Consider the following 21,147-nt stretch of genomic DNA (forward strand, 5'->3'; position numbering starts at 1 on the left):
ATAGAGTTGTTTTGCTCCTTCTTGGAGGGAAAAAATGAGGAATAAAAATGAGAATGAGGGAAAAAAAAACAAAAACAAACGGGGTGTGTTGTCCTTAACCACCAGAATGCCAGAAATTTTCCTCCAGAATTGGCGTGTGCACAGAACGGGAAACAAAACAAAGTGATTAATTAGCTGGAATTAGAGTCACAGTCAGCACTGACACAGGATTAGAGTCACAGTCAGCACTGACACAGGATTAGAGTCACAGTCAGCACTGACACAGGATTAGAGTCACAGTCAGTACTGACGCAGGATACTGACACAGGATTAGAGTCTCAGTCAGCACTGACACAGGATTAGAGTCACAGTCAGTACTGACGCAGGATACTGACACAGGATTAGAGTCACAGTCAGCACTGACGCAGGACTAAAGTCACAGTCAGCACTGACACAGGATTAGATTCACAGTCAGCACTGACACAGGATTAGAGACACAGTCAGCACTGACACAGGATTAGAGTCACAGTCAGTACTGACGCAGGATACTGACACAGGATTAGAGTCTCAGTCAGCACTGACACAGGATTAGAGTCACAGTCAGCACTGACACAGGATTAGAGTCACAGTCAGCACTGACACAGGATTAGAGTCACAGTCAGTACTGACGCAGGATACTGACACAGGATTAGAGTCTCAGTCAGCACTGACACAGGATTAGAGTCACAGTCAGTACTGACGCAGGATACTGACACAGGATTAGAGTCACAGTCAGCACTGACGCAGGACTAAAGTCACAGTCAGTACTGACACAGGATTAGAGTCACAGTCAGCACTGACACAGGATTAGAGACACAGTCAGCATTGACACAGGATTAGAGTCACAGTCAGCACTGACACAGGATTAGAGACACAGTCAGTACTGACCCAGGTTAGAGTCACAGTCAGCACTGACACAGGATTAGAGACACAGTCAGCACTGACACAGGATTAGAGACACAGTCAGCACTGACACAGGATTAGAGACACAGTCAGCACTGACACAGGACTAGAGTCACAGTCAGCACTGACACAGGATAAGAGTCACAGTCAGCACGGACACAGGACTAGAGTCACAGTCAGCACTGACCCAGGATTAGAGACACAGTCAGCACTGACCCAGGATTAGAGTCACAGTCAGCACTGACACAGGATTAGAGACACAGTCAGCACTGACACAGGATTAGAGACACAGTCATTTCTGTCAGTGCTGTTGCGTGGCTTAAGAACTTAAACCCAGCCAATATTGACAGTGATTAAACTCAGAAAAACAAGAGAACAAGGGCGCCCTGCCCTTAATATCCCCTTCCTGGGGTATTTACAGAAGCTTCTGATGACCTAGTGGCTTTACAGTGGCAGGTGGACTATATGTATAGTACACTCAATGTAAGGGTTTGTACAATCAGTTTATTTTTCTGTGTCTTCCAAAACAACAGGGTTGTGTAGATACACCAACAATTTCTCTTTCATTTTTGGGCTTTGCATCAACATCAACAACAAACATGCAGTCAGGCCAGTTTCAGGGTTCGACATTCCTGGTATTGTGACACACCTGAAAGTGGGCGTGGTCCGATCTGCATGCTGATCTCCTGGAATGACGCTGTACAGCAGGTCGTTACTGCTTTCTGAGAAAGTGCAGTCAGATCTGATCACCACACAGCAGGAGAGGACCAGCGATGGGGACACTACGGTCCTGTGGAAATCTTTAAACCCAAAACTGGAATAAACCCACCCAAAAGAGGGAGAGAGAGAGTGAGAGAGAAAGATAAAGAGAGGAGAAGAAATGGATAAAGGTGAGTCATCTGGGCACCTTGGTGAGTCTTCCTTCAATTTCTGTCTGACCATCATCATACATATCAAACACACACTTCCTGTAGGAATATAAGCATTTTATGACAGAACATGAACACTCACTCAGATTTTCTCTTCAGAAAGTTATTTTCATTTTCTACTATAATGTTCTTAAATAATTATTTAAAATTAAAACTTTGCAGCACAAGCATCAGCTGGCTTGCATCATGCTACTTTTGAAAGCTTTAAGTTGTAGGATAAGATTAACAGATGATATGAACCTAAAGATAAAATTTCAACTTTATACAAAATTAGATTGGGCAAGTTTGAGAAAATCATTGGCTAAGTAACCATAAACTACTACAACCTACATAATGTAAAATGAGCTACGCTAGCTTTGTTGCAGACAAAGCCATAATTGCACCTTGAAACAAATTGTTTTTAATCTGTTAGTTACACTGAAGTATCGTAGCAAATTTCAGGAGACAGATGTGGGAGAAAAATGTTTTATATATCTGTTTTGTATAAGTCTGTTTTACATATGCTGTAATATACATTTTGCTCATATACTCTGTTTTATATAACATTTTGCTTATACTTAGTGTTAAGATGTTTCACAATGAGTGATTGGAACAGAAAGAGCAGTTTCTGTATGTGCCTGAGCTGTAAAAGAAACATAAATTGAGGAAATAGCTGTGTGTCAGAACGTGCTTGAGCGGTAATGAAGATTTAAGAGGAACCTGCCCTATCCAGGGCATGAGAAAACAGAGTGAAACTTCTGATTTAGAGAGCTTAAGAACTATCGCAAGACACGTTTGTACTAATTACATTACCTCTCTGTTCCTTACCCACTGTGCTACACTCCGTACCTCTCTGTTCCTTACCCACTGTGCTACACTCCGTACCTCTCTGTCCCTTACCCACTGTGCTACACTCCGTACCTCTCTGTTCCTTACCCACTGTGCTACACTCCGTACCTCTCTGTTCCTTACCCACTGTGCTACACTCCGTACCTCTCTGTTCCTTACCCACTGTGCTACACTTCGTACCTCTCTGTCCCTTACCCACTGTGCTATACTCCGTACCTCTCTGTTCCTTACCCACTGTGCTACACTCCGTACCTCTCTGTTCCTTACCCACTGTGCTACACTCCGTACCTCTCTGTTCCTTACCCACTGTGCTACACTCCGTACCTCTCTGTCCCTTACCCACTGTGCTACACTCCGTACCTCCCTGTTCCTTACCCACTATGCTACACTCGTACCTCCCTGTTCCTTACCCACTATGACATCCGTACCTCTCTGTTCCTTACCCCTGTCTACACTTCGTACCTCCCTGTTCCTTACCCACTGTGCTACACTCCGTACCTCTCTGTTCCTTACCCACTATGCTACACTCCGTACCTCCCTGTTCCTTACCCACTGTGCTACACTCCGTACCTCCCTGTTCCTTACCCACTGTGCTACACTCCGTACCTCTCTGTTCCTTACCCACTGTGCTACACTCCGTACCTCTCTGTTCCTTACCCACTGTGCTACACTCCGTACCTCCCTGTTCCTTACCCACTGTGCTACACTCCGTACCTCTCTGTTCCTTACCCACTGTGCTACACTCGTACCTCCTGTTCCTTACCCACTGTGCTACACTCCGTACCTCTCTGTTCCTTACCCACTGTGCTACACTCCGTCCTCCTGTTCCTTACCCACTGTGCTACACTCCGTACTCCTGTTCCTTACCCACTGTGCTACACTCCGTACCTCCTGTTCTTACCCACTGTGCTACACTCCGTACCTCCTGTTCCTTACCCACTGTGCTACACTCCGTACCTCCCTGTTCCTTACCCACTTGCTACACTCCGTACCTCCTGTTCCTTACCCACTGTGCTACACTCCGTACCTCTGTCCTTACCACTGTGCTACACTCGTACCTCCTGTCCTTACCCACTGTGCTATACTCCGTACCTCTCTGTTCCTTACCCACTGTGCTACACTCCGTACCTCCTGTTCCTTACCCACTTGCTACACTCGTACCTCCTGTCTTACCCCTGTGCTACACTCCGTACCTCCTGTCCTTACCCACTGTGCTAACTCGTACTCCGTTCTTACCTGTGTACATCCGTACTCCTGTCCTTACCCACTGTGCTACACTCCGTACCTCTCTGTTCTTTGTCTGTTGGTTTCCCGCCTGTTCTCCAGGTGTTTCCTTTTAAATATACAGCTAAGATGCTTTCAAAAATAATGAAATGAAAGGTTATAAATATCGAAAAAATAATATAAAGAGCAGTAAATAGTTAAAAACTAAATAAAATCAATGTTTGGTGTGACCACCTTTAAAACTACATCAATTCTCTTAGGTACACTGTCCGGCAGTTTTATAAGGAAATCGGCTGGTAGGTTGTTCCAAGCGTTTTGATCAAGTTTTTATCTGAAAAGTAGTCTATTACTTAAAATATTACTTTAACAAAATACAAAAATGCATCTGTAAAATTTCATTTTTTGGAAAATTCATGTTTGGAAATCTCAAATTTGCTCTTTTCTACTGAGACACTAATGCAGAAAACAAAAAATAAACATCTAAGACCAAATATATACTATATATTATATTTAAAAATCTAGGGTGCCCAAGACTTTTGCACAGTACTGTATATATGTCATAAGAGCAAGTTGTTTTGTTTATCCATATAAGGGAAAATTTAGGGTAAGATTGATGGGTTAGAAGTGTATAAAGATCCGACCTACCCCACGTTAAGGTAGAGTCATCCTATAGCACCTATTTGAGTGTTTGATGGGTGTACTCTCTTCAGCTGAATAAAGCAACTCTGGTTGACTACATCGCTGCCTCGTGGACAATCTGATTCTTTTTTTTTCTGGGTCCCTTATGTTTTTTCATCCCATACACATATTCATCCTCTTCCATCTAGTGGCAGCTATTATGTACTGCAAGCAAAACAAAATCAAATGGTATTAGAGCGGGATCTCAGAACGAACATTAGGTTGATCACGATAGTTAGTCCGTTTGTTGAGACTACTTTTGCGCTGATAATTTTTGCACTGCTGATTTTCATGATTGTTGCTGAATGTTAGCAGGTTGCTACTAGATTGTTAGGTTACTAGATCTAGTATAGTGGTAGTTTGTGCACGAGCTAACTCGGTTTGTTTAAAAGCCACTGGACTGTAAAAGAATAAAATTATGAAGTTATATTCAACATAATAAAAATCAATAAAGCAAAAAATTATCAATGAAAAGTCAAACATTACATTACATTTAGTTTGGGAAAGACAGCTTTATCATCAAAGGTAGTCGTCATACAAGAGTGCCATTGTCACTGGTCATGGACACACTTACAAAAACACAGGTTCAATAAGATACAATACTTATTTTGTACAGCTATTTCTAGCCAAGAACACAGTTTAGTTCACACAGTGAACACTATTCTGACCTAACCTCTGCCAAGCCAACTAGGCAGAAGAACAAGCTACAATATTAGGACAAATACATATTACCAAAAGTGCTGGAATGGGGGTACATGTAACATGAGTGGCACGAAAGGGGGGATTTAAAGTGAAATGATATACAGAATGGTGGTAGTTAGTCCAGGTATAGTCTGAAGAGATGTGTCTTCAGACCATAGCAGAAGATGGGTAGTGAGGAAGAGGTTCGAAGAGGGACAGGGAGTTTGTTCCACCACTGGGGAGCTAGGGTGGAGAAGCTCTGTGATCCCTTTACTCGGGTGGGAGGGGGCACAAGGCGCCCTGCTGCTGCAGAGCGGAGTGGTCAAGCAGGCGTATAGAATCAAACCATGTCCTGCAAGTAGATAGGGGCCATCCTGTTGGCTGCAGCGTAGGCAAGGGTCAGGACTTTGAACCGGATCCTGGCAGCGACCGGTAGCCAGTGGAGTGATCGCAGCAGAGGAGTGAGGTGGGAGAATTTGGGAAGGCTGTAGATGAGTCTGGCAGCGGTATTTTGAATCATCTGTAGTGGCTGTATGGCACAAGCTGGCAGGCTAGCAAGGAGAGAGTTTTAGTAATCAAGGCGGGAGGTCACTGTAGCCTGGACGAGCACCTGGGTAGAGTGCATAGTCAAGTATGGTCGAATCCTTCTGATGTAGTACAGAAGGAATCTGCAGGACCATGATGTTGCCTTGATGTGCTCCTTGAGGTCCAGCTGGTCATACAGGACCACCCCCAGGCTCTTTGCAGAGTGAGAGGCAGTCACTGTGGTGCCATAAACCGTGATTGAGAGCTCACAAAGTTAGGAGGTCTTGTATGGGGAGACGAGCAGCTCAGTTTTGTTGAGGTTGAGCTTCAGATGGTGGCTGGCCATCCAGGTGGAGATGTCATCCAGGCAGGAAGATATCTTATCACCGACCTGTGAGGCAGAGGGGGGGAAAGAAAAGAAGAGTTGCGTGTCATCTGCATAACAATGATAGGAGAAGCCGTGTGAATTAATAACTGAACCAAGAGATTTGGTGTATATGGAGAACAGCAGAGAACCCAGTACAGATCCCTGCGGCACTCCTGTAACAAGGGGATGAGGAGCAGAGGCAGATCCCTTCCAGGTGACCTGGTAGGACCTATCTGCAAGATAGGAAGCGAACCAAGACAGGGCAGTCCCAGCAATGCCCATCTCAGCCAAGGTGGAGAGGATTAGTTTGTGGTTAACCGTGCCGAAGGCTGCAGACAGGTCAAGGAGGATCAGGACAGAGGAGAGGCGTGAGGCTCTTGCAGTGGCAGGTGCCTCTATCACACCCAGGAGCGCAGTCTCTGTTGAGTGCCCGAATCGGAAGCCAGACTGGTGAGGGTCTAGCAGGTTGTTCTGATGGAGAAAAGAGGATAGTTGTTTAAGCACTGCTCGCTCAAGGGTTTTGGACAGAAAAGGTAGAAGCGATACAGTCGATAATTCATTACATCAGAGAGGTCTGAGGTGGGTTTCTTGAGGAGTGGGGTAACGTTGTAAGAAACAATGAGCAGTAACAAAAAAGTTTATCTTCAGTCTGGGATTCTTTATTGGAAACCAAAAATAAACCATTGCAATAATTGTATTATTTTGCCAGATTTACTTTGCAGAATTAAGAAAATTAAAAATAATATTTGAAATAATTATACAAATGCAATTCTGTGAATTCAAAATAATAGAAATAAAGAGTGTTCATTCTCTCTGACAGGGGAGACACAGCATGTCTCAGAGCTGAGGATTGTGCTGCTGGGAGCAAAGGAGGGAGGAAAGAGTTCAGCAGGAAACGCCATCCTGGGCAAACAGGAGTTTACACCTGGAGTAAAAACCACAGTGTGTAAGAAAGGGCAGGGGGATGTACGTCAGAGGCAGGTCACTGTGGTGGACACGCCTGGTTGGGTATGTTATTTTCCTGTTGAAGATTCTCCAGAACTGCTGAAAGACCAGATTGTGTGCACTGTGTCTCTGTGCCCCCCTGGGCCCCATGCTGTCCTGCTGGTCATTAATTTGAACTTATCTTTCCAAGAGAAACACAGGAGAGCAGTGCAGGAACACCTGGAGCTTCTCAGCGACTCAGTGTGGAGACACACGATATTGCTGTTCACCTTTGAGGACACTTTGAGGGAAATGACTATCAAGCAGCACATAGAGAGAGAAGGTCAGGCCCTCCAGTGGGTCATAGAGAAATGTGGGAACAGGTACCATGTTCTCAGCAGTAAGAACAGCAGTGAGGTCTCTCAGGTCTCAGAGCTGCTGGAGATGATAGAGAAGATGGTGGTGGGTAATGGTGGCTGTCATTTTCACATGGAGAGGAAAGTTCTACAGGACATGGAGGAGAAGAGTAGGATTACAGAAGAACGAGCCAATCAGAGAGTGAGGAAGGTGAGGGAACACAGAGAGACCCTCAGAGACCCTCTTAAAGGTACGGTCAAAACTTGTTATTACTTTCATTTATTTTGTGTTTTAGTCTATTCTCAGAATGATGATGCCAGTTTGGTCAGGTTAACCTAGTTTGCTGAAAGTGATGTTCTTTCTCTCTGACAGGGGAAACAAGCCATCCTTCAAGGTTGAGGGTGGTGCTACTGGGGTGGGTGGTTGGGGGAAAGAGCTCAGCTGGGAATACCATCCTGGGTAGACAGGAGTTTGGATTTTGGAGAAGAACTGAGCAGTGTGAGAAGAAGCAAGGTGAAGTCGTTGGGAGGCAGGTCACTGTGGTCGACACACCTGGCTGGTGGAAGTTTATCCCGGCTCATCTCACACCCGATTGGATAAAAGAGGAAGTGGTGAAGAGTTTGGCGCTGTGTCACCCTGGACCCCATGCGATCCTACTGGTCATTCCTGCAGACACAGCATTTAAAGAAGAGCAAAGGAAAATAATTAGAGACAACATGAAGCACCTCGGAGAGGGAATTTGGAGACACACTCTAGTGCTGTTCACCTGGGGAGAATGCCTAGGAAACATCTCCATCGAGCAGCACATAGAGAGAGAAGGACACGCCCTCCAGTGGCTCATTGAGAAATGTGGGAACAGATACCATGTTCTCTGCAATATGAAAAAGGAGGATCGCACCCAAGTCACAGAGCTGCTGGAGAAGATTGAGGAGATGGTAGCAGGTAAAAGTGTCTTTAATCTCCTGACTGAGACACAAGGTGAGGTGGTAGAGAAGATAGAGGAGATGGACAGAGAGACCAAGGGGGCTGATCTCAGCACAGAGAAGCAGAAAGATCCAGAGCTGATGCAAATTATTGATGAACTCTGGATCAGGAGGGAAGAGCATCAGTTGGAGAAACTGGGTTTGGATCGTGAAGGAAAAAGCAAAGTTCTGCCTCCTGCTGAATTGCAAGAAGTGTTTGAAAAGGAATGGAGCAGAATCGAAACAGGCCTAAAGCTGAAGATGATTCAGGAACGTATCACCCAAACAAGCAGGGGAGGCAGTATGGAAACCCCTCTCAATGGTGAGTTTGGTTCATTCTGTTCTTAGGGTTGGTTTAAGCTCAGTCTACATCATCTTTAGACTACAGGCTAACTGCTCTGTGCTGTTTTCCAGTGGGAAACACACTCTGTGAATCAGGGAGTTCGGTAGAAGCGGCTGACTCCACAGAGGAAGAGGGGAATGCTCTTAAGGAAGCAGCCAGCAAAAGACAGACCCAGCAGTGGATAGAGAGAGAGGATGCTGTTTTTGAAAAGGAGTGGGACAGGAGAGAATGGGAGATGTACCTGCACTTCAAAAGGATGATTCAGGACTGGGCCACCTTGCCTGTGAGGGGAGCAGCAAGTAATTCATTAAAACGTCCCTACAGTGAGTTTGCTTAAGGTTTCATTACCAAACCAGTATAGAAAATATCATTTAACATACGGAACCCAATCTTTATTTAACATTACATAGATTTACGTAATTTCCTGAAATTTCAGTTCAGACTAATGTATTATGATCATGTATTCTTATGTTATTAGTCCCAAATGAACTTCACACACATGTACTCACCACCAACAGTGAAGATCAGAAAAGCACAGTAACACTGCCTGAGGCAGGAGCACTTTGGAAATGTGACATCACATCCAATGTTAAAATAATGTGAAAGAAATCCGCTCATATAGCTGAAAGGCTGTAGAACGAACCCTAGTATGAGCATTCTGCAGTGCAATGCACGGGTAATGATGGTTGCCTTAGTGATGTTTCGATCACATGATCATGCTTCCGTGCATTTTCCGGGGACCACATCACTGACGCAGTCTATTTCCTTTCACAGTGAGGGAAGACACGTCCTCTGAACCAGAGACCTCTCGTCTTGCAAAGACATGTATGAAGGTGTGTGACTGGATGAGTGAAAAGCATTCTGGGAATTCTGCTGCTGCATCTGGATATGAAACAAATTCTGAAATGAGCAACACAGAGACCTCTGACATCACAGGAAGAGACGAGGAACTGGGACACTGTGGGGCTGCTGATACTTAAAACTAACCAGTGTGATATAGTATCAGTCTCTATACTGCATTAACACTGACCAGTGTAATAATCCATCAGCCCCTATACTGCATTAACACTGACCAGTGTGATAATCCATCACTCTCTATACTGCATTAACACTGACCAGTGTAATAATCCATCAGTCTCTATACTGCATTAACACTGACCAGTGTAATAATCCATCAGCCCCTATACTGCATTAACACTGACCAGTGTAATAATCCATCACTCTCTATACTGCATTAACACTGACCAGTGTAATAATCCATCAGCCCCTATACTGCATTAACACTGACCAGTGTAATAATCCATCAGCCCCTATACTGCATTAACACTGACCAGTGTAATAATCCATCACTCTCTATACTGCATTAACACTGACCAGTGTAATAATCCATCAGCCCCTATACTGCATTAACACTGACCAGTGTAATAATCCATCACTCTCTATACTGCATTAACACTGACCAGTGTAATAATCCATCAGCCCCTATACTGCATTAACACTGACCAGTGTAATAATCCATCACTCTCTATACTGCATTAACACTGACCAGTGTAATAATCCATCAGTCTCTATATTGCATTAACACTGACCATTGTAATAATCCAACCTATGTTTAAATCTACCCATGCGACATATCATATACCTAATCTTTTATTGCTTAAAGTCCTGAACAGTTTAATAATGTGATGGAATACGCTTCCCACAACAGTCAGATCAGCAGGGTCTTCTCTGTTGTTTATTTACTGAAATGTAATGTTCTGCAGTGTAATTTCTTCTTCTGGTTTATTGTTCAATGTTCAGCAGGGTAATTTTTCCTTCTGGTTTATAGTGTAATGTTCTGCAGGGTAGTTTCTCCTTGTTTTTAGTTTAATGTAGTTTAATTTGTAGTTTAGAGGTGATTCACCCTCAAGTGATATATTGTGTGGCAATGACCCTGATCTGAATTGTTTTTCTGATATGAAGCAAACCCTTATGTCTGATTGTAGTTATCTCCTAGAAGATGACTTTAAATCTATCAGTGACCAATGTGACCTCTCCTTTTTGCACATTAATGCACGCAGTATGCCAAAAAACTTTGATTTACTCACTGTCTGCCTCTCTAATCTAAACTACACCTTCTCTGCGATTTGGATATCTGAGACTTGGTTAAGACTTGGACAATGCCGAAATGTATAGTATTGAGAATTTTAATCATGGATATAGATTCAGAGAGGATAAATTGGGCGGAGGAGTTTGACTGTATGTAAACACCTGTCTGGAGTTTAAAAGATATAGATAAATGCTTTATGTTCTCTGGAGAGAGTGTTTTCGTTGAATGTATTTATAAATCACCAAGGTCTAGTATAAGTGACTTAAACTCTCATTTGGCAGATGCGTTTGACATCATATCCAAAGAGAGGAAAAATTGCTACAAAATGGGAGATTTTAATATTAAATATCTGGGATATCCAAGAATGAATTAATCTGATAATTTTTTTACAGAATCTATAATCAGATTAATTCATTCTTGGATATCATGTTTTCACATTGTTTTCATCCTGTGATTTCCAAGCCAACCAGAGTGACTGAAACTTCAGCCACCTTGATTGACAATGTATTCACTAATATACATAATAAAAAGATGAACTCAGGGATCCTTTGTATGGACATTTCAGATAATTTTCCAATTTTCCTCATGACATCCATACATGCAACTATTATGAACATTGATTCTAATCCAACAACCTACAGAGTAATAAAGCCATCCACCATTAACAAATGTAAAGAGTTGTTTGAACATCTCTCATGGGATACTGTTCTGGACCATGACGACCCACAGCAGGCCTATACCTTGCTCATAAATGAAATATCCAAAATCTACAATGTTGCTTTTCCAGAGAAGAGAAAGTTTTCCAAATCTCACTCCATACCAACAAAGCCTTGGGTAACCCAAGGAATGATCAAGTCCCTTAGAAACAAGCACAAGTTGTACAAAAAATATTTTTCAAATCCCACACCATTTTACCTCAAGCAATTTAAACAATATAGAAATAAATTAAATCATATTATTAGAAGGGCTAAGAAGCACTACTTTAGTACTGAACTCTCTAAGTGTAAAAATAATATGAGGACACTCTCGAGTATCATTAATCATATTCTCAAAAAAAGGAAAAAACATAAATCTCTTCCTAATGAATTTAAAGTTGATGGATCACTCATCAAGGATCCTGCAACAATAGCCTACAACTTCAGCCGGTTCTTTACTGATATTGGACCAACACTGGCCTCCAAAATCCCTGTGGTTAATGAAAGCCCCCTCCAATATATAACATCTCCCCCTACTGGTGGATTCATCTCAGCCCGGTCACTGTCAGTGAGGTTTGTAAGATATTAGGCTCTCTAAAGAATTCTGCTCCAGGTTATGACAATGCTGATGCAGAACTACTTAAAGTGGTTTCTAATGCCGCTGCCAGACCATTGACACACATATTTAATTAATCTTTTATCAAAGGAATTGTGCCACAGGAATTAAAAACTGCCAAAATTATCCCCGTACACAAAGTTCATGATCCTGCAATCTTTACTCACTATAAACCCATATCCATTTTACCCACTATCTCAAAGATTCTCGAAAAACTAGCCTACAACAGATTGTTGAACTATCTTGATGAGAACGAAATATTACATAAACACCAATATGGATTCAGGAAATCCCGTTCTACTTACATGGCTATTACCCATCTTATCAATGAGTTACATAAAGCAAATGATAATAAAGAATACACCATATGTATTTTTCTAGACTTGTCAAAAGCTTTTGACACAGTAGATCATTATATATTAATACAAAAATTAAAATATCTGGAACTGGGTGATCAGGCATTGTTGTGGTTCACCAGTTATGTGGAACACAGAAAACAATTTGTAGCCTTCAAAGGAGTGGACTCCCCTCCATTGTTTCTCCTTCTTGTTTATTGTCTAATGTTCAGCAGGGTAGTTGACAACTTTCCAGTGGAATCTGCAATTCTCACACTTGCTGTTTCTTTCGAGATGTTCCAACACCCCCCACCCCACCCCACTTTGGGGATCTTGGCACTTGTGTTTGCAAGTCTCTCTGAATAAGAGAGGCTGCTAAATACCAGTAATGTAATAAACTACCAAACATTAAATCTCTTTAATCCTCAACAGTGCCACATGCACAACCACCTCTTTCACTCTTCTGTGCTGAACTGAGTATTCTGATGTATGTCCTGTCGCATCAGAATGGATGTGTTGGTACTTAAAGCTGAATGAATATGTGCTCGGAGGAGAAATGCTTGTCTAATAAACTTGTGGAGTAAACTGTGGAAGTAATGGGCCCTGAGCTCTGTGTATGTTAACACACTATATTCCTATGTTGTATTTATTGTACTTGACGCCAAAAAAAACCTGGTGAGGTCTTGTATCTTCTCAGATGCTGGAGTGTTCGCATCAATGACTGTCAATCATGCCCTGTGCATGCCCAGAACGCTGACCGGGAGCCCTCTGCAGTGAGTGTGCAGTGAGGCTGGGACTGCTCATCAGAGACCGGCAGTAATACTTAACCGGGGCTGCCATCTTCCAAACGCACAGGCGTCTACGCTGGGGAGGGTATTCCAGCTGATGCCTCCCTATCATTAGCCCTAATATCCGGAATATCGGGAATAACCGAAATTAAAGCAAAGCAGAATTTAATCTTATTTAATCTTTCCTTCACCAAATGGAAGAAAAAACCACTGAAATGGAACTGGGTGCAAAATTCGGCTACAGTCAGAGAAGTCATTAATTTCAATGGACAGTAGGCAGGCTACTGTAGGGCTGGGCTAAATTATAATTAGGCCTTTTGGAAACACTTTGAGCCAAAAATGATTAACATAGCTATGACAGATATTGGGTTTATTTTCCTTTTTTTCCTAATCATATTTCATGCCACATAGCACCTCTGTGTAATTAATAGGGGAATTCCTCAAACTATAATAGGGAAAGCCAAAAATGAACCATACCTCCTTATTACTCATTATGTCATAGTTTTGGGGTGAGTGCAGAGTGTCTGGTACAGTATGGTTTTGGGGAGAGTGTAGGCTGTGGAATACCTGAGTTTTGGGGTTCATGTAGTGTGTGGGCTATCCGGGTTTTGGGGTGCGTGTAGGGTGTGGGGTATCTGTTTTGGGGTAAGTGTAGGGTGTGGGGTATCTGATTTGGGGTGAGTGTAGGGTGTGAGGTTTCCGTGTTTTGGGGTGAGTGTAGGGTGTGGGGTTTCTGTTTTGGGGTGAGTGTAGGGTGTGGGGTTTCTGTTTTGGGGTGAGTGTAGGGTGTGGGGTATCTGTCTTCAACTATTTGACCAATCAGGCTGAATTTTGGATGCTGGTGGGGATCTCTCTTCAACTATTTGACCAATCAGGCTGAATTTTGGATGCTGGTGGGGATCTCTTTGAAAGCCCCCACCAGTCTTTCTAATGACCAAAGATAATTAAAAAAAACATGGCCGCCATCAGCCAATCAGCTATCAGCAGCCATTTGCTTAGCAATGCATGATCATCATGAACTTTGGTGATCATGTATTGACCTTTTGATTTGGTAATACCTTGTAAAATTTTGGATCAGTCTGCCATTGGGGAGCGCTATAGCAAATACGCATGTTTTCAAATAGCATATATTTGGTTATGATTATGGGAAAATCCTATAAATTATAACAGTAGCAACGGCTCCTTCAGTTGAAAAACTGCCTCAAGAAGCAACATCAGCAACCATTTTGTTTTCCCCACCTTTTGAATTCTTAGCAAAACACAGGATTGAGCAGCCTGCAGTCTCCACTGTTTACATACCATAATGACGCTCTTTCACCTGATAAACAGGGGAGCTCCATGGACAATAATGCCTTCTGACTGTAGAAAAGACATTCATTAATAGTGTGAATGCAAATCTGTCTAAAAACAGACAGACAGAAAGAGTCTATCAAAACCCTGTATCAGACAGGCACACTTTTACTGCTCCCTCAAATTTAATCTCGAAGGTCTAAATGTTGAAGGTGCTGAAATGTTGAAGGTTGCGCATGTCATGGGGTCACCTGCTGTCACGGGTTGGACTACCTTTTAACCACCAGAGGGTGCCAAAGACTCTTTGTTGTTCTGGACACTGGTTAGCCTCCCTTGTTATGTTGACCCAGCCCTCTTGTTAACTTGCCCACCTGTACCTCATTGTCTCTGTCATGTGCCTTGTTTGCTTGTTTTCTCAGTGTATTTAAGCCCGGTCCTCTGTCTATGTCTTTGCTAAGTCTTTTTCTTGGCGTTTCTCAAGTTCAAGCCACCTTTTTGACCCTGCTGAATAGTCTGCCTGATTCGACCTGGACTGTTATCGGTATCTATTTGGATTTTCCCTTGCTGGTGTGTTTGCTTGTTTCACGGACTGATCTGTTGTATTTGACTTTGGCTCTGTTAGTTTGGGATTCTGGTTTTTGGATTACGTATTGGACTTGTTCTGCCTGCTTGTAACTTCTTCCCTGCTCAGGAGTGTTATCTTTGTCTAGTTCTGAGTTTTTGAATTTGTGTTTTTTGGTTGTGGATTAAAACCAATTGAACTCCTGTTTGTGGTGCTCTGCACTAGCATCACCTCCAGTCTCTGGTAGTGCATTGGACTAGGTGTAGTGATTGCCCCATGGGGGACCAGGGTTCAAGCCCACAGACTGTGCCACACGTCTTTCCACCTGACATCTCTTTACCTTTAATCTGCTAAGGGTGAAGTATGTTTACCTCTCATTTTTAATCTACAGCCAGGTAGAGTGAGCTACAAACATGCAGTCAGGCCAGTTTCAGGGTCCGATGTTCCTGGTATTGTGACACACCTGAAAGTGGGCATGGTATAAATCTGCATGCTGATCTCCTGGAATGAAGCTGCACAGCAGGTCCAGTTACTGTCTTCTGAAAAAGTACAGTCAGATCTGATCACCGCACAGCAGGAGAGAGATAAAGAGAGGAGAAGAAATGGATACAGGTGGGTCATCTGGGCATGTTGGTGGGTCATCTGAGCATGTTGGTGAGTTTTCCTTCTATTTTTGTCTGACCATGATCATGCGGTATGAAGGTTTAGCCACTAATGAAAGAAATTCCGCGAGTTTGCTGGCTGGATCCAGTACTCTTGCGCTGACAAACTGCTCCATAAGTAGGCTATCGATAGCTATTTTTGCAGATTGTCGCTCAATAGTAGCAGGTTGCTACTAGACCTAGCCGGTGACTAGCTAGATGATCTAGTCTATTGGCTGTAGTTACGATCCGACTTTTCTTGCAGCCTTAAACTTATGCGTTAGAGGTAGTTCGCCTCAGATTTTGTTTGTAGTTCGTTGTCAAGACAAAATAGACAGGGATTGTATATTAGCTTGGTAGCTCGCTAGCTACTGAGTGTTGTGAGTAATGCGTATTGTCATTAGAGTGAGAGCACCTACTATCGACCACCTTCGTTCGACAGTCAAGAAAACGTAAACAGATTTGCAACTATATATTAAATAGGCGAAATATCGGTAACCACCTATACCTAGTTATGTATGAAATGTCCTTGTTGTCCTCCAGTGGTTATTTTTTCAGTACTTTCGCAATTTTCTTCTGTGTCGGCAAATAGCCTAAGTCAGACGTGGTCCAGCGCGAGATTTTGGTTGCTAAAGGGCTGTGTATTGACCACCCCATATTAATTAATGGAACTTGACATACTTGCTAGCATACTGTAGAAGTGTCCTATCTTGCGCATTTGAGATTAATATGAGAAAGGGTGGTCGCTATCAGCACGTCTAGGAATCCGTACTGCTGTAAGCCAAGTCGCAGGACTCAAAATAGCCGTTAGGAAAGCAGTTTGAAATTATGAAGCAACATCTGCACCAGGGTATTTAATGGGTCGCGATGAGAATTTCGAGCGTGTTGCTTGTCTTAAAAGTTGATATTGTAAATAAGGCTGCATTAATAACTAAATGTATGAAGTTTTTTTTTTTTTTTTACATTTAGACAGTTTATTTTGTGTATTTTTACAGAACTTACGTCTTAATAGGTAACGATGTCCAGTTCTCTCTAATAAGTAGCCTACGAAGTAAATACACTAGCGGTTAGGGTGGTTGATACACGTCCCCCCCTCGGGTGCTCTCGCTCTAGGTTTAAGCCTATTCTCAGTTACCATGGTAATTGTTTACTGGTTTGGTTAACTGGTCATTTTGAAATTGAAGAAAGTATGGAGTTCTACTAGACTAATGTTTAATCGGTAGAGGCAGTTTTGTTCATCTGTATCATTGAAAAAGTACAAACAGGACATTTTAACGAATCACAAACGATGTAACAGTGGCGTGACCGTTTATGGTAACGTTTGTGAAATTTGGTTTGTTCAGTTTAAGAGAATATTGGTTTTGCTTTCGGTAAGCCTACTAATTTGATTATGGATCATATAGAGATCTTTACAGTATTCAGAGGACATTTTCAAACATCATAGGCCTCCAATTTTATCTTTTGGCACAGGCTATGACCATTTGACAAAAATTATGACCTTTCAATGGGTAAAACAAAATTAAATCTGTTTAAAGAATCAAATTATCAAATGCTATTCAATGTAAAATATCAACAGGAATAATAATGTAAACACATTCTGGTTTTATTTATGAATAACATTTAAATTTACACTATAGTTATGAACAGAAAGAAAACAATGATCAACAACATTTTTTCCTTCAGTCTGGGATTCTTTATTGGAAACCAAAAGTAAGCCATTAAAACATTTCCACAATTTTGCCAGATTTAATCAGTCATTTTGTAATTTTTGAAATGTTTCTGCTATAAATGACACGCTTTCAAATTAAAAAAAAAAAAAAAAAAAAAACTTCAAATAAATGTGTGAATTAAATCCTGTGAATTTAAATAACCAATTAATTAAATGGAAAAAATGACCAGTTCCTAATTTGGCTGAAAAGCAGTTGGCAGTTTAATTGGTTAGTATTATGAACTGTTACTGAAAAAAGGCATTTCTAAACTGACACGGTTGATGAGATACTCCCAAGATGCATCAGTGTTTATTACATTACAGGCATTTAGCAGACGCTCTTATCCAGAGCGACTTACACAACTTTTTTACATAGCACTTTACATTGTATCGATTTATACAGCTGGATATATACTGAAGCAATGCAGGTTAAGTACCTTGCTCAAGGGTACAACGGCAGTGTCCTTACCCGGGAATCGAACCTGAGACCTTTCGGTTACAAACGCAGTTCCTTACCCACTGTGCCACACTCCGTTTATGAATATGCAAGAGTTTGTGTCCTGTTAAATAGCAATAAAGAGTGTTCATTCTCTCTGACAGGGGAGACACAGCATGTCTCAGAGCTGAGGATTGTGCTGCTGGGAGCAAAGGAGGGAGGAAAGAGTTCAGCAGGAAACGCCATCCTGGGCAAACAGGAGTTCACACCTGGAGTACAAACTGCAGTGTGTAAGAAAGGGCAGGGGGATAGGAGGCAGATCACTGTGGTGGACACACCTGGCTGGTTCCGTTATTTTCCTGTTGAAGATTCTCCAGAACTGCTGAAAGACCAGATTGTGTGCAGTGTGTCTCTGTGCCCCCCTGGGCCCCATGCTGTCCTGCTGGTCATTAATTTGAGCTCATCTTTCCAAGAGAAACACAGGAGAGCAGTGCAGGAACACCTGGAGCTTCTCAGTGACTCAGTGTGGAGACACACGATACTGCTGTTCACCTTTGGGGACACTTTGAGGGAAATGACCATGGAGCAGTACATAGAAAGAGAAGGTCAGGCCCTCCAGTGGGTCATAGAAAAATGTGGGAACAGGTACCATGTTCTCAGCAGTAAGAACAGCAGTGAGGTCTCTCAAGTCTCAGAGCTGCTGGAGATGATAGAGAAGATGGTGGTGGGTAATGGTAGCTGCCATTTCCACATGGAGAGGAAAGTTCTACAGGTCATGGAGGAGAAGAGGAGGATTACAGAAGAACGAGCCAATCAGAGAGTGAGGAAGGTGAGGGAACACAAAGAGACCCTCAGACACCTTCTTAAAGGTATGGTCAAAACCTGTTATTAATTTCATTTGTTTTCTGTTTTAGTCTTTTCTCTGATGATGCCAGTTTGGTCAGGTTAATCTAGTTTGCTGAAAGTGATGTTCTTTCTCTCTGACAGGGGGAACAAACCGTCCATTCGAGATGAAGGTGGTGCTACTGGGGTGGGTGGTTGGGGGCAAGAGCTCAGCTGGAAATATCATCCTGGGCAGGGAGGAGTTTGGAGTTTGGAGAAGAACTGCGCAGTGTGAGAAGAAGCAAGGTGAAGTCGCTGGGAGGCAGGTCACTGTGGTCGACACACCTGGCTGGTGGAAGTTTATCCCAGCTCATCTCACACCCGATTGGATAAAAGAGGAAGTGGTGAAGAGTTTGACGCTGTGCCACCCTGGACCCCATGCGATCCTATTGGTCATTCCTGCAGACACAACATTTAAAGAAGAGCAAAGAAAAATAATTAGAGACAACATGAAGCACCTTGGAGAGAGAGTGTGGGGACACACTCTAGTGCTGTTCACCTGGGGAGAATGCCTAGGAAACATCTCCATCGAGCAGCACATAGAGAGAGAAGGACACGCCCTCCAGTGGCTCATTGAGAAATGTGGGAACAGGTACCATGTTCTCTGCAATATGAAAAAGGAGGATCGCACCCAAGTCACAGAGCTGCTGGAGAAGATTGAGGAGATGGTAGCAGGTAAAAGTGTCTTTCATCTCCTGACTGAGACACAAGGTGAGGTGGTGGAGGAGATAGAGGAGATGGACAGAGAGACCTGGGGGGCTGATCTCAGCATAGAGAAGCAGAAAGTTCCAGAGCTGATCCAAATTATTGATGAACTCTGGATCAGGAGGGAAGAGCATCTGTTGGGGAAACTGGGTTTGGACTGCACTGGAAAAAGCAAATTTCTTCCTCCTGCTGAATTACAAAAAGTGTTTGAAAAGGAATGGAGCAGAATCGAAATAGGCCTAAAGCTGAAGAAGATGATTCAAGAACGTACCACCCAAACAAGCAGGGGAGGCAGTATGGAAACCCCTCTCTATGGTGAGTTTGGTTCATTCTGTTCTTCTTAGGGTTGGTTTAAGCTCAGTCTACATAATCTTTAGACTACAGGCTAACTGCTCTGTTTTCCAGGGGGAAACACACTCTGTGAATCAGGGAGTTCGGTAGAAGCGGCTGACTCCACAGAGGAAGAGGGGAATGCTCTTAAGGAAGCAGCCAGCAAGACACAGACCCAGCACTGGATAGAGAGAGAGGATGCTGTTTTTGAAAAGGAGTGGGATAGGAGAGAATGGGAGATGTACCTGCACTTCAAAAGGATGATTCAGGACTGTGCCACCTTGCCTGTGAGGGGAGCAGCAAGTAATTCATTGGTCCTTCCCAACAGTGAGTTTGCTTAAGGTTTCATTACCAAACCAGTATAGAAAATATCATTTAACATACGGAACCCAATCTTTATTTAACATTATATAGATTTACGTAATGAACATTTCCTGAAATTTCAGTTCAGACTAGTGTATTATGATCATGTATTCTTATGTTATTAGTCCCAAATGAACTTCACACACATGTACTCACCACCAACAGTGAAGATCAGAAAAGCACAGTAACACTGCCTGAGGCAGGAGCACTTTGGAAATGTGACATCACATCCAATGTTAAAATAATGTGAAAGAAATCCGCTCATATAGCTGAAAGGCTGTAGAACGAACCCTAGTATGAGCATTCTGCAGTGCAGTGCACGGGTAATGATGGTTGCCTTAGTGATGTTTCGATCACATGATCATGCTTCCGTGCATTTTCCGGGGACCACATCACTGACGCAGTCTATTTCCTTTCACAGTGAGGGAAGACACGTCCTCTGAACCAGAGACCTCTCGTCTTGCAAAGACATGTATGAAGGTGTGTGACTGGATGAGTGAAAAGCATTCTGGGAATTCTGCTGCTGCATCTGGATATGAAACAAATTCTGAAATGAGCAACACAGAGACCTCTGACATCACAGGAAGAGACGAGGAACTGGGACACTGTGGGGCTGCTGATACTTAAAACTAACCAGTGTGATATAGTATCAGTCTCTATACTGCATTAACACTGACCAGTGTAATAATCCATCAGTCTCTATACTGCATTAACACTGACCAGTGTAATAATCCATCAGTCTCTATACTGCATTAACACTGACCAGTGTAATATAGCACCAGTCTCTATACTGCATTAACACTGACCAGTGTAATATAGCACAGCTACTGCAACTCGGTAACACGTCTCTATACTGCATTAACACTGACCAGTGTAATATAGCACCACTCTCTATACTACATTAACACTGACCAGTGTAATATAGACCAGCCCTATACTGCATTAACACTGACCAGTGTAATATAGCA

At 42.8% G+C, this 21,147-nt stretch overlaps 1 protein-coding gene across 1 annotated transcript; it reads left to right on the forward strand.

Moving 5' to 3' along the window:
- The first annotated feature begins 938 nt into the window (after nucleotides 1-938).
- On the forward strand, nucleotides 939-20,999 carry LOC135258548 (uncharacterized). Its single transcript, XM_064342014.1, has 9 exons — nucleotides 939-1,832; nucleotides 6,974-7,684; nucleotides 7,807-8,718; nucleotides 8,811-9,062; nucleotides 9,514-9,714; nucleotides 18,064-18,768; nucleotides 18,887-19,801; nucleotides 19,892-20,143; nucleotides 20,601-20,999. Exons 1-9 carry the CDS (start codon nucleotides 1,802-1,804, stop codon nucleotides 20,804-20,806), a joined length of 4,185 nt encoding a protein of 1,394 aa, XP_064198084.1. The 5' UTR covers nucleotides 939-1,801; the 3' UTR covers nucleotides 20,807-20,999.
- The last annotated feature ends 148 nt before the right edge of the window (nucleotides 21,000-21,147 follow it).

Source organism: Anguilla rostrata, chromosome 7, assembly GCF_018555375.3.
Source record: "Anguilla rostrata isolate EN2019 chromosome 7, ASM1855537v3, whole genome shotgun sequence".
NCBI lineage: Eukaryota > Metazoa > Chordata > Actinopteri > Anguilliformes > Anguillidae > Anguilla > Anguilla rostrata.

Coding starts and splice junctions, on each gene's coding strand:
- LOC135258548 (XM_064342014.1), top strand. CDS start 1,802: ATGGATAAAGGTGAGTCATCTGGGCACCTTG. Junction 1,833..6,973: donor TGAGTCATCTGGGCACCTTG/GTGAGTCTTCCT, acceptor TCTCTCTGACAG/GGGAGACACAGCATGTCTCA. Junction 20,144..20,600: donor TTCATTGGTCCTTCCCAACA/GTGAGTTTGCTT, acceptor TTCCTTTCACAG/TGAGGGAAGACACGTCCTCT.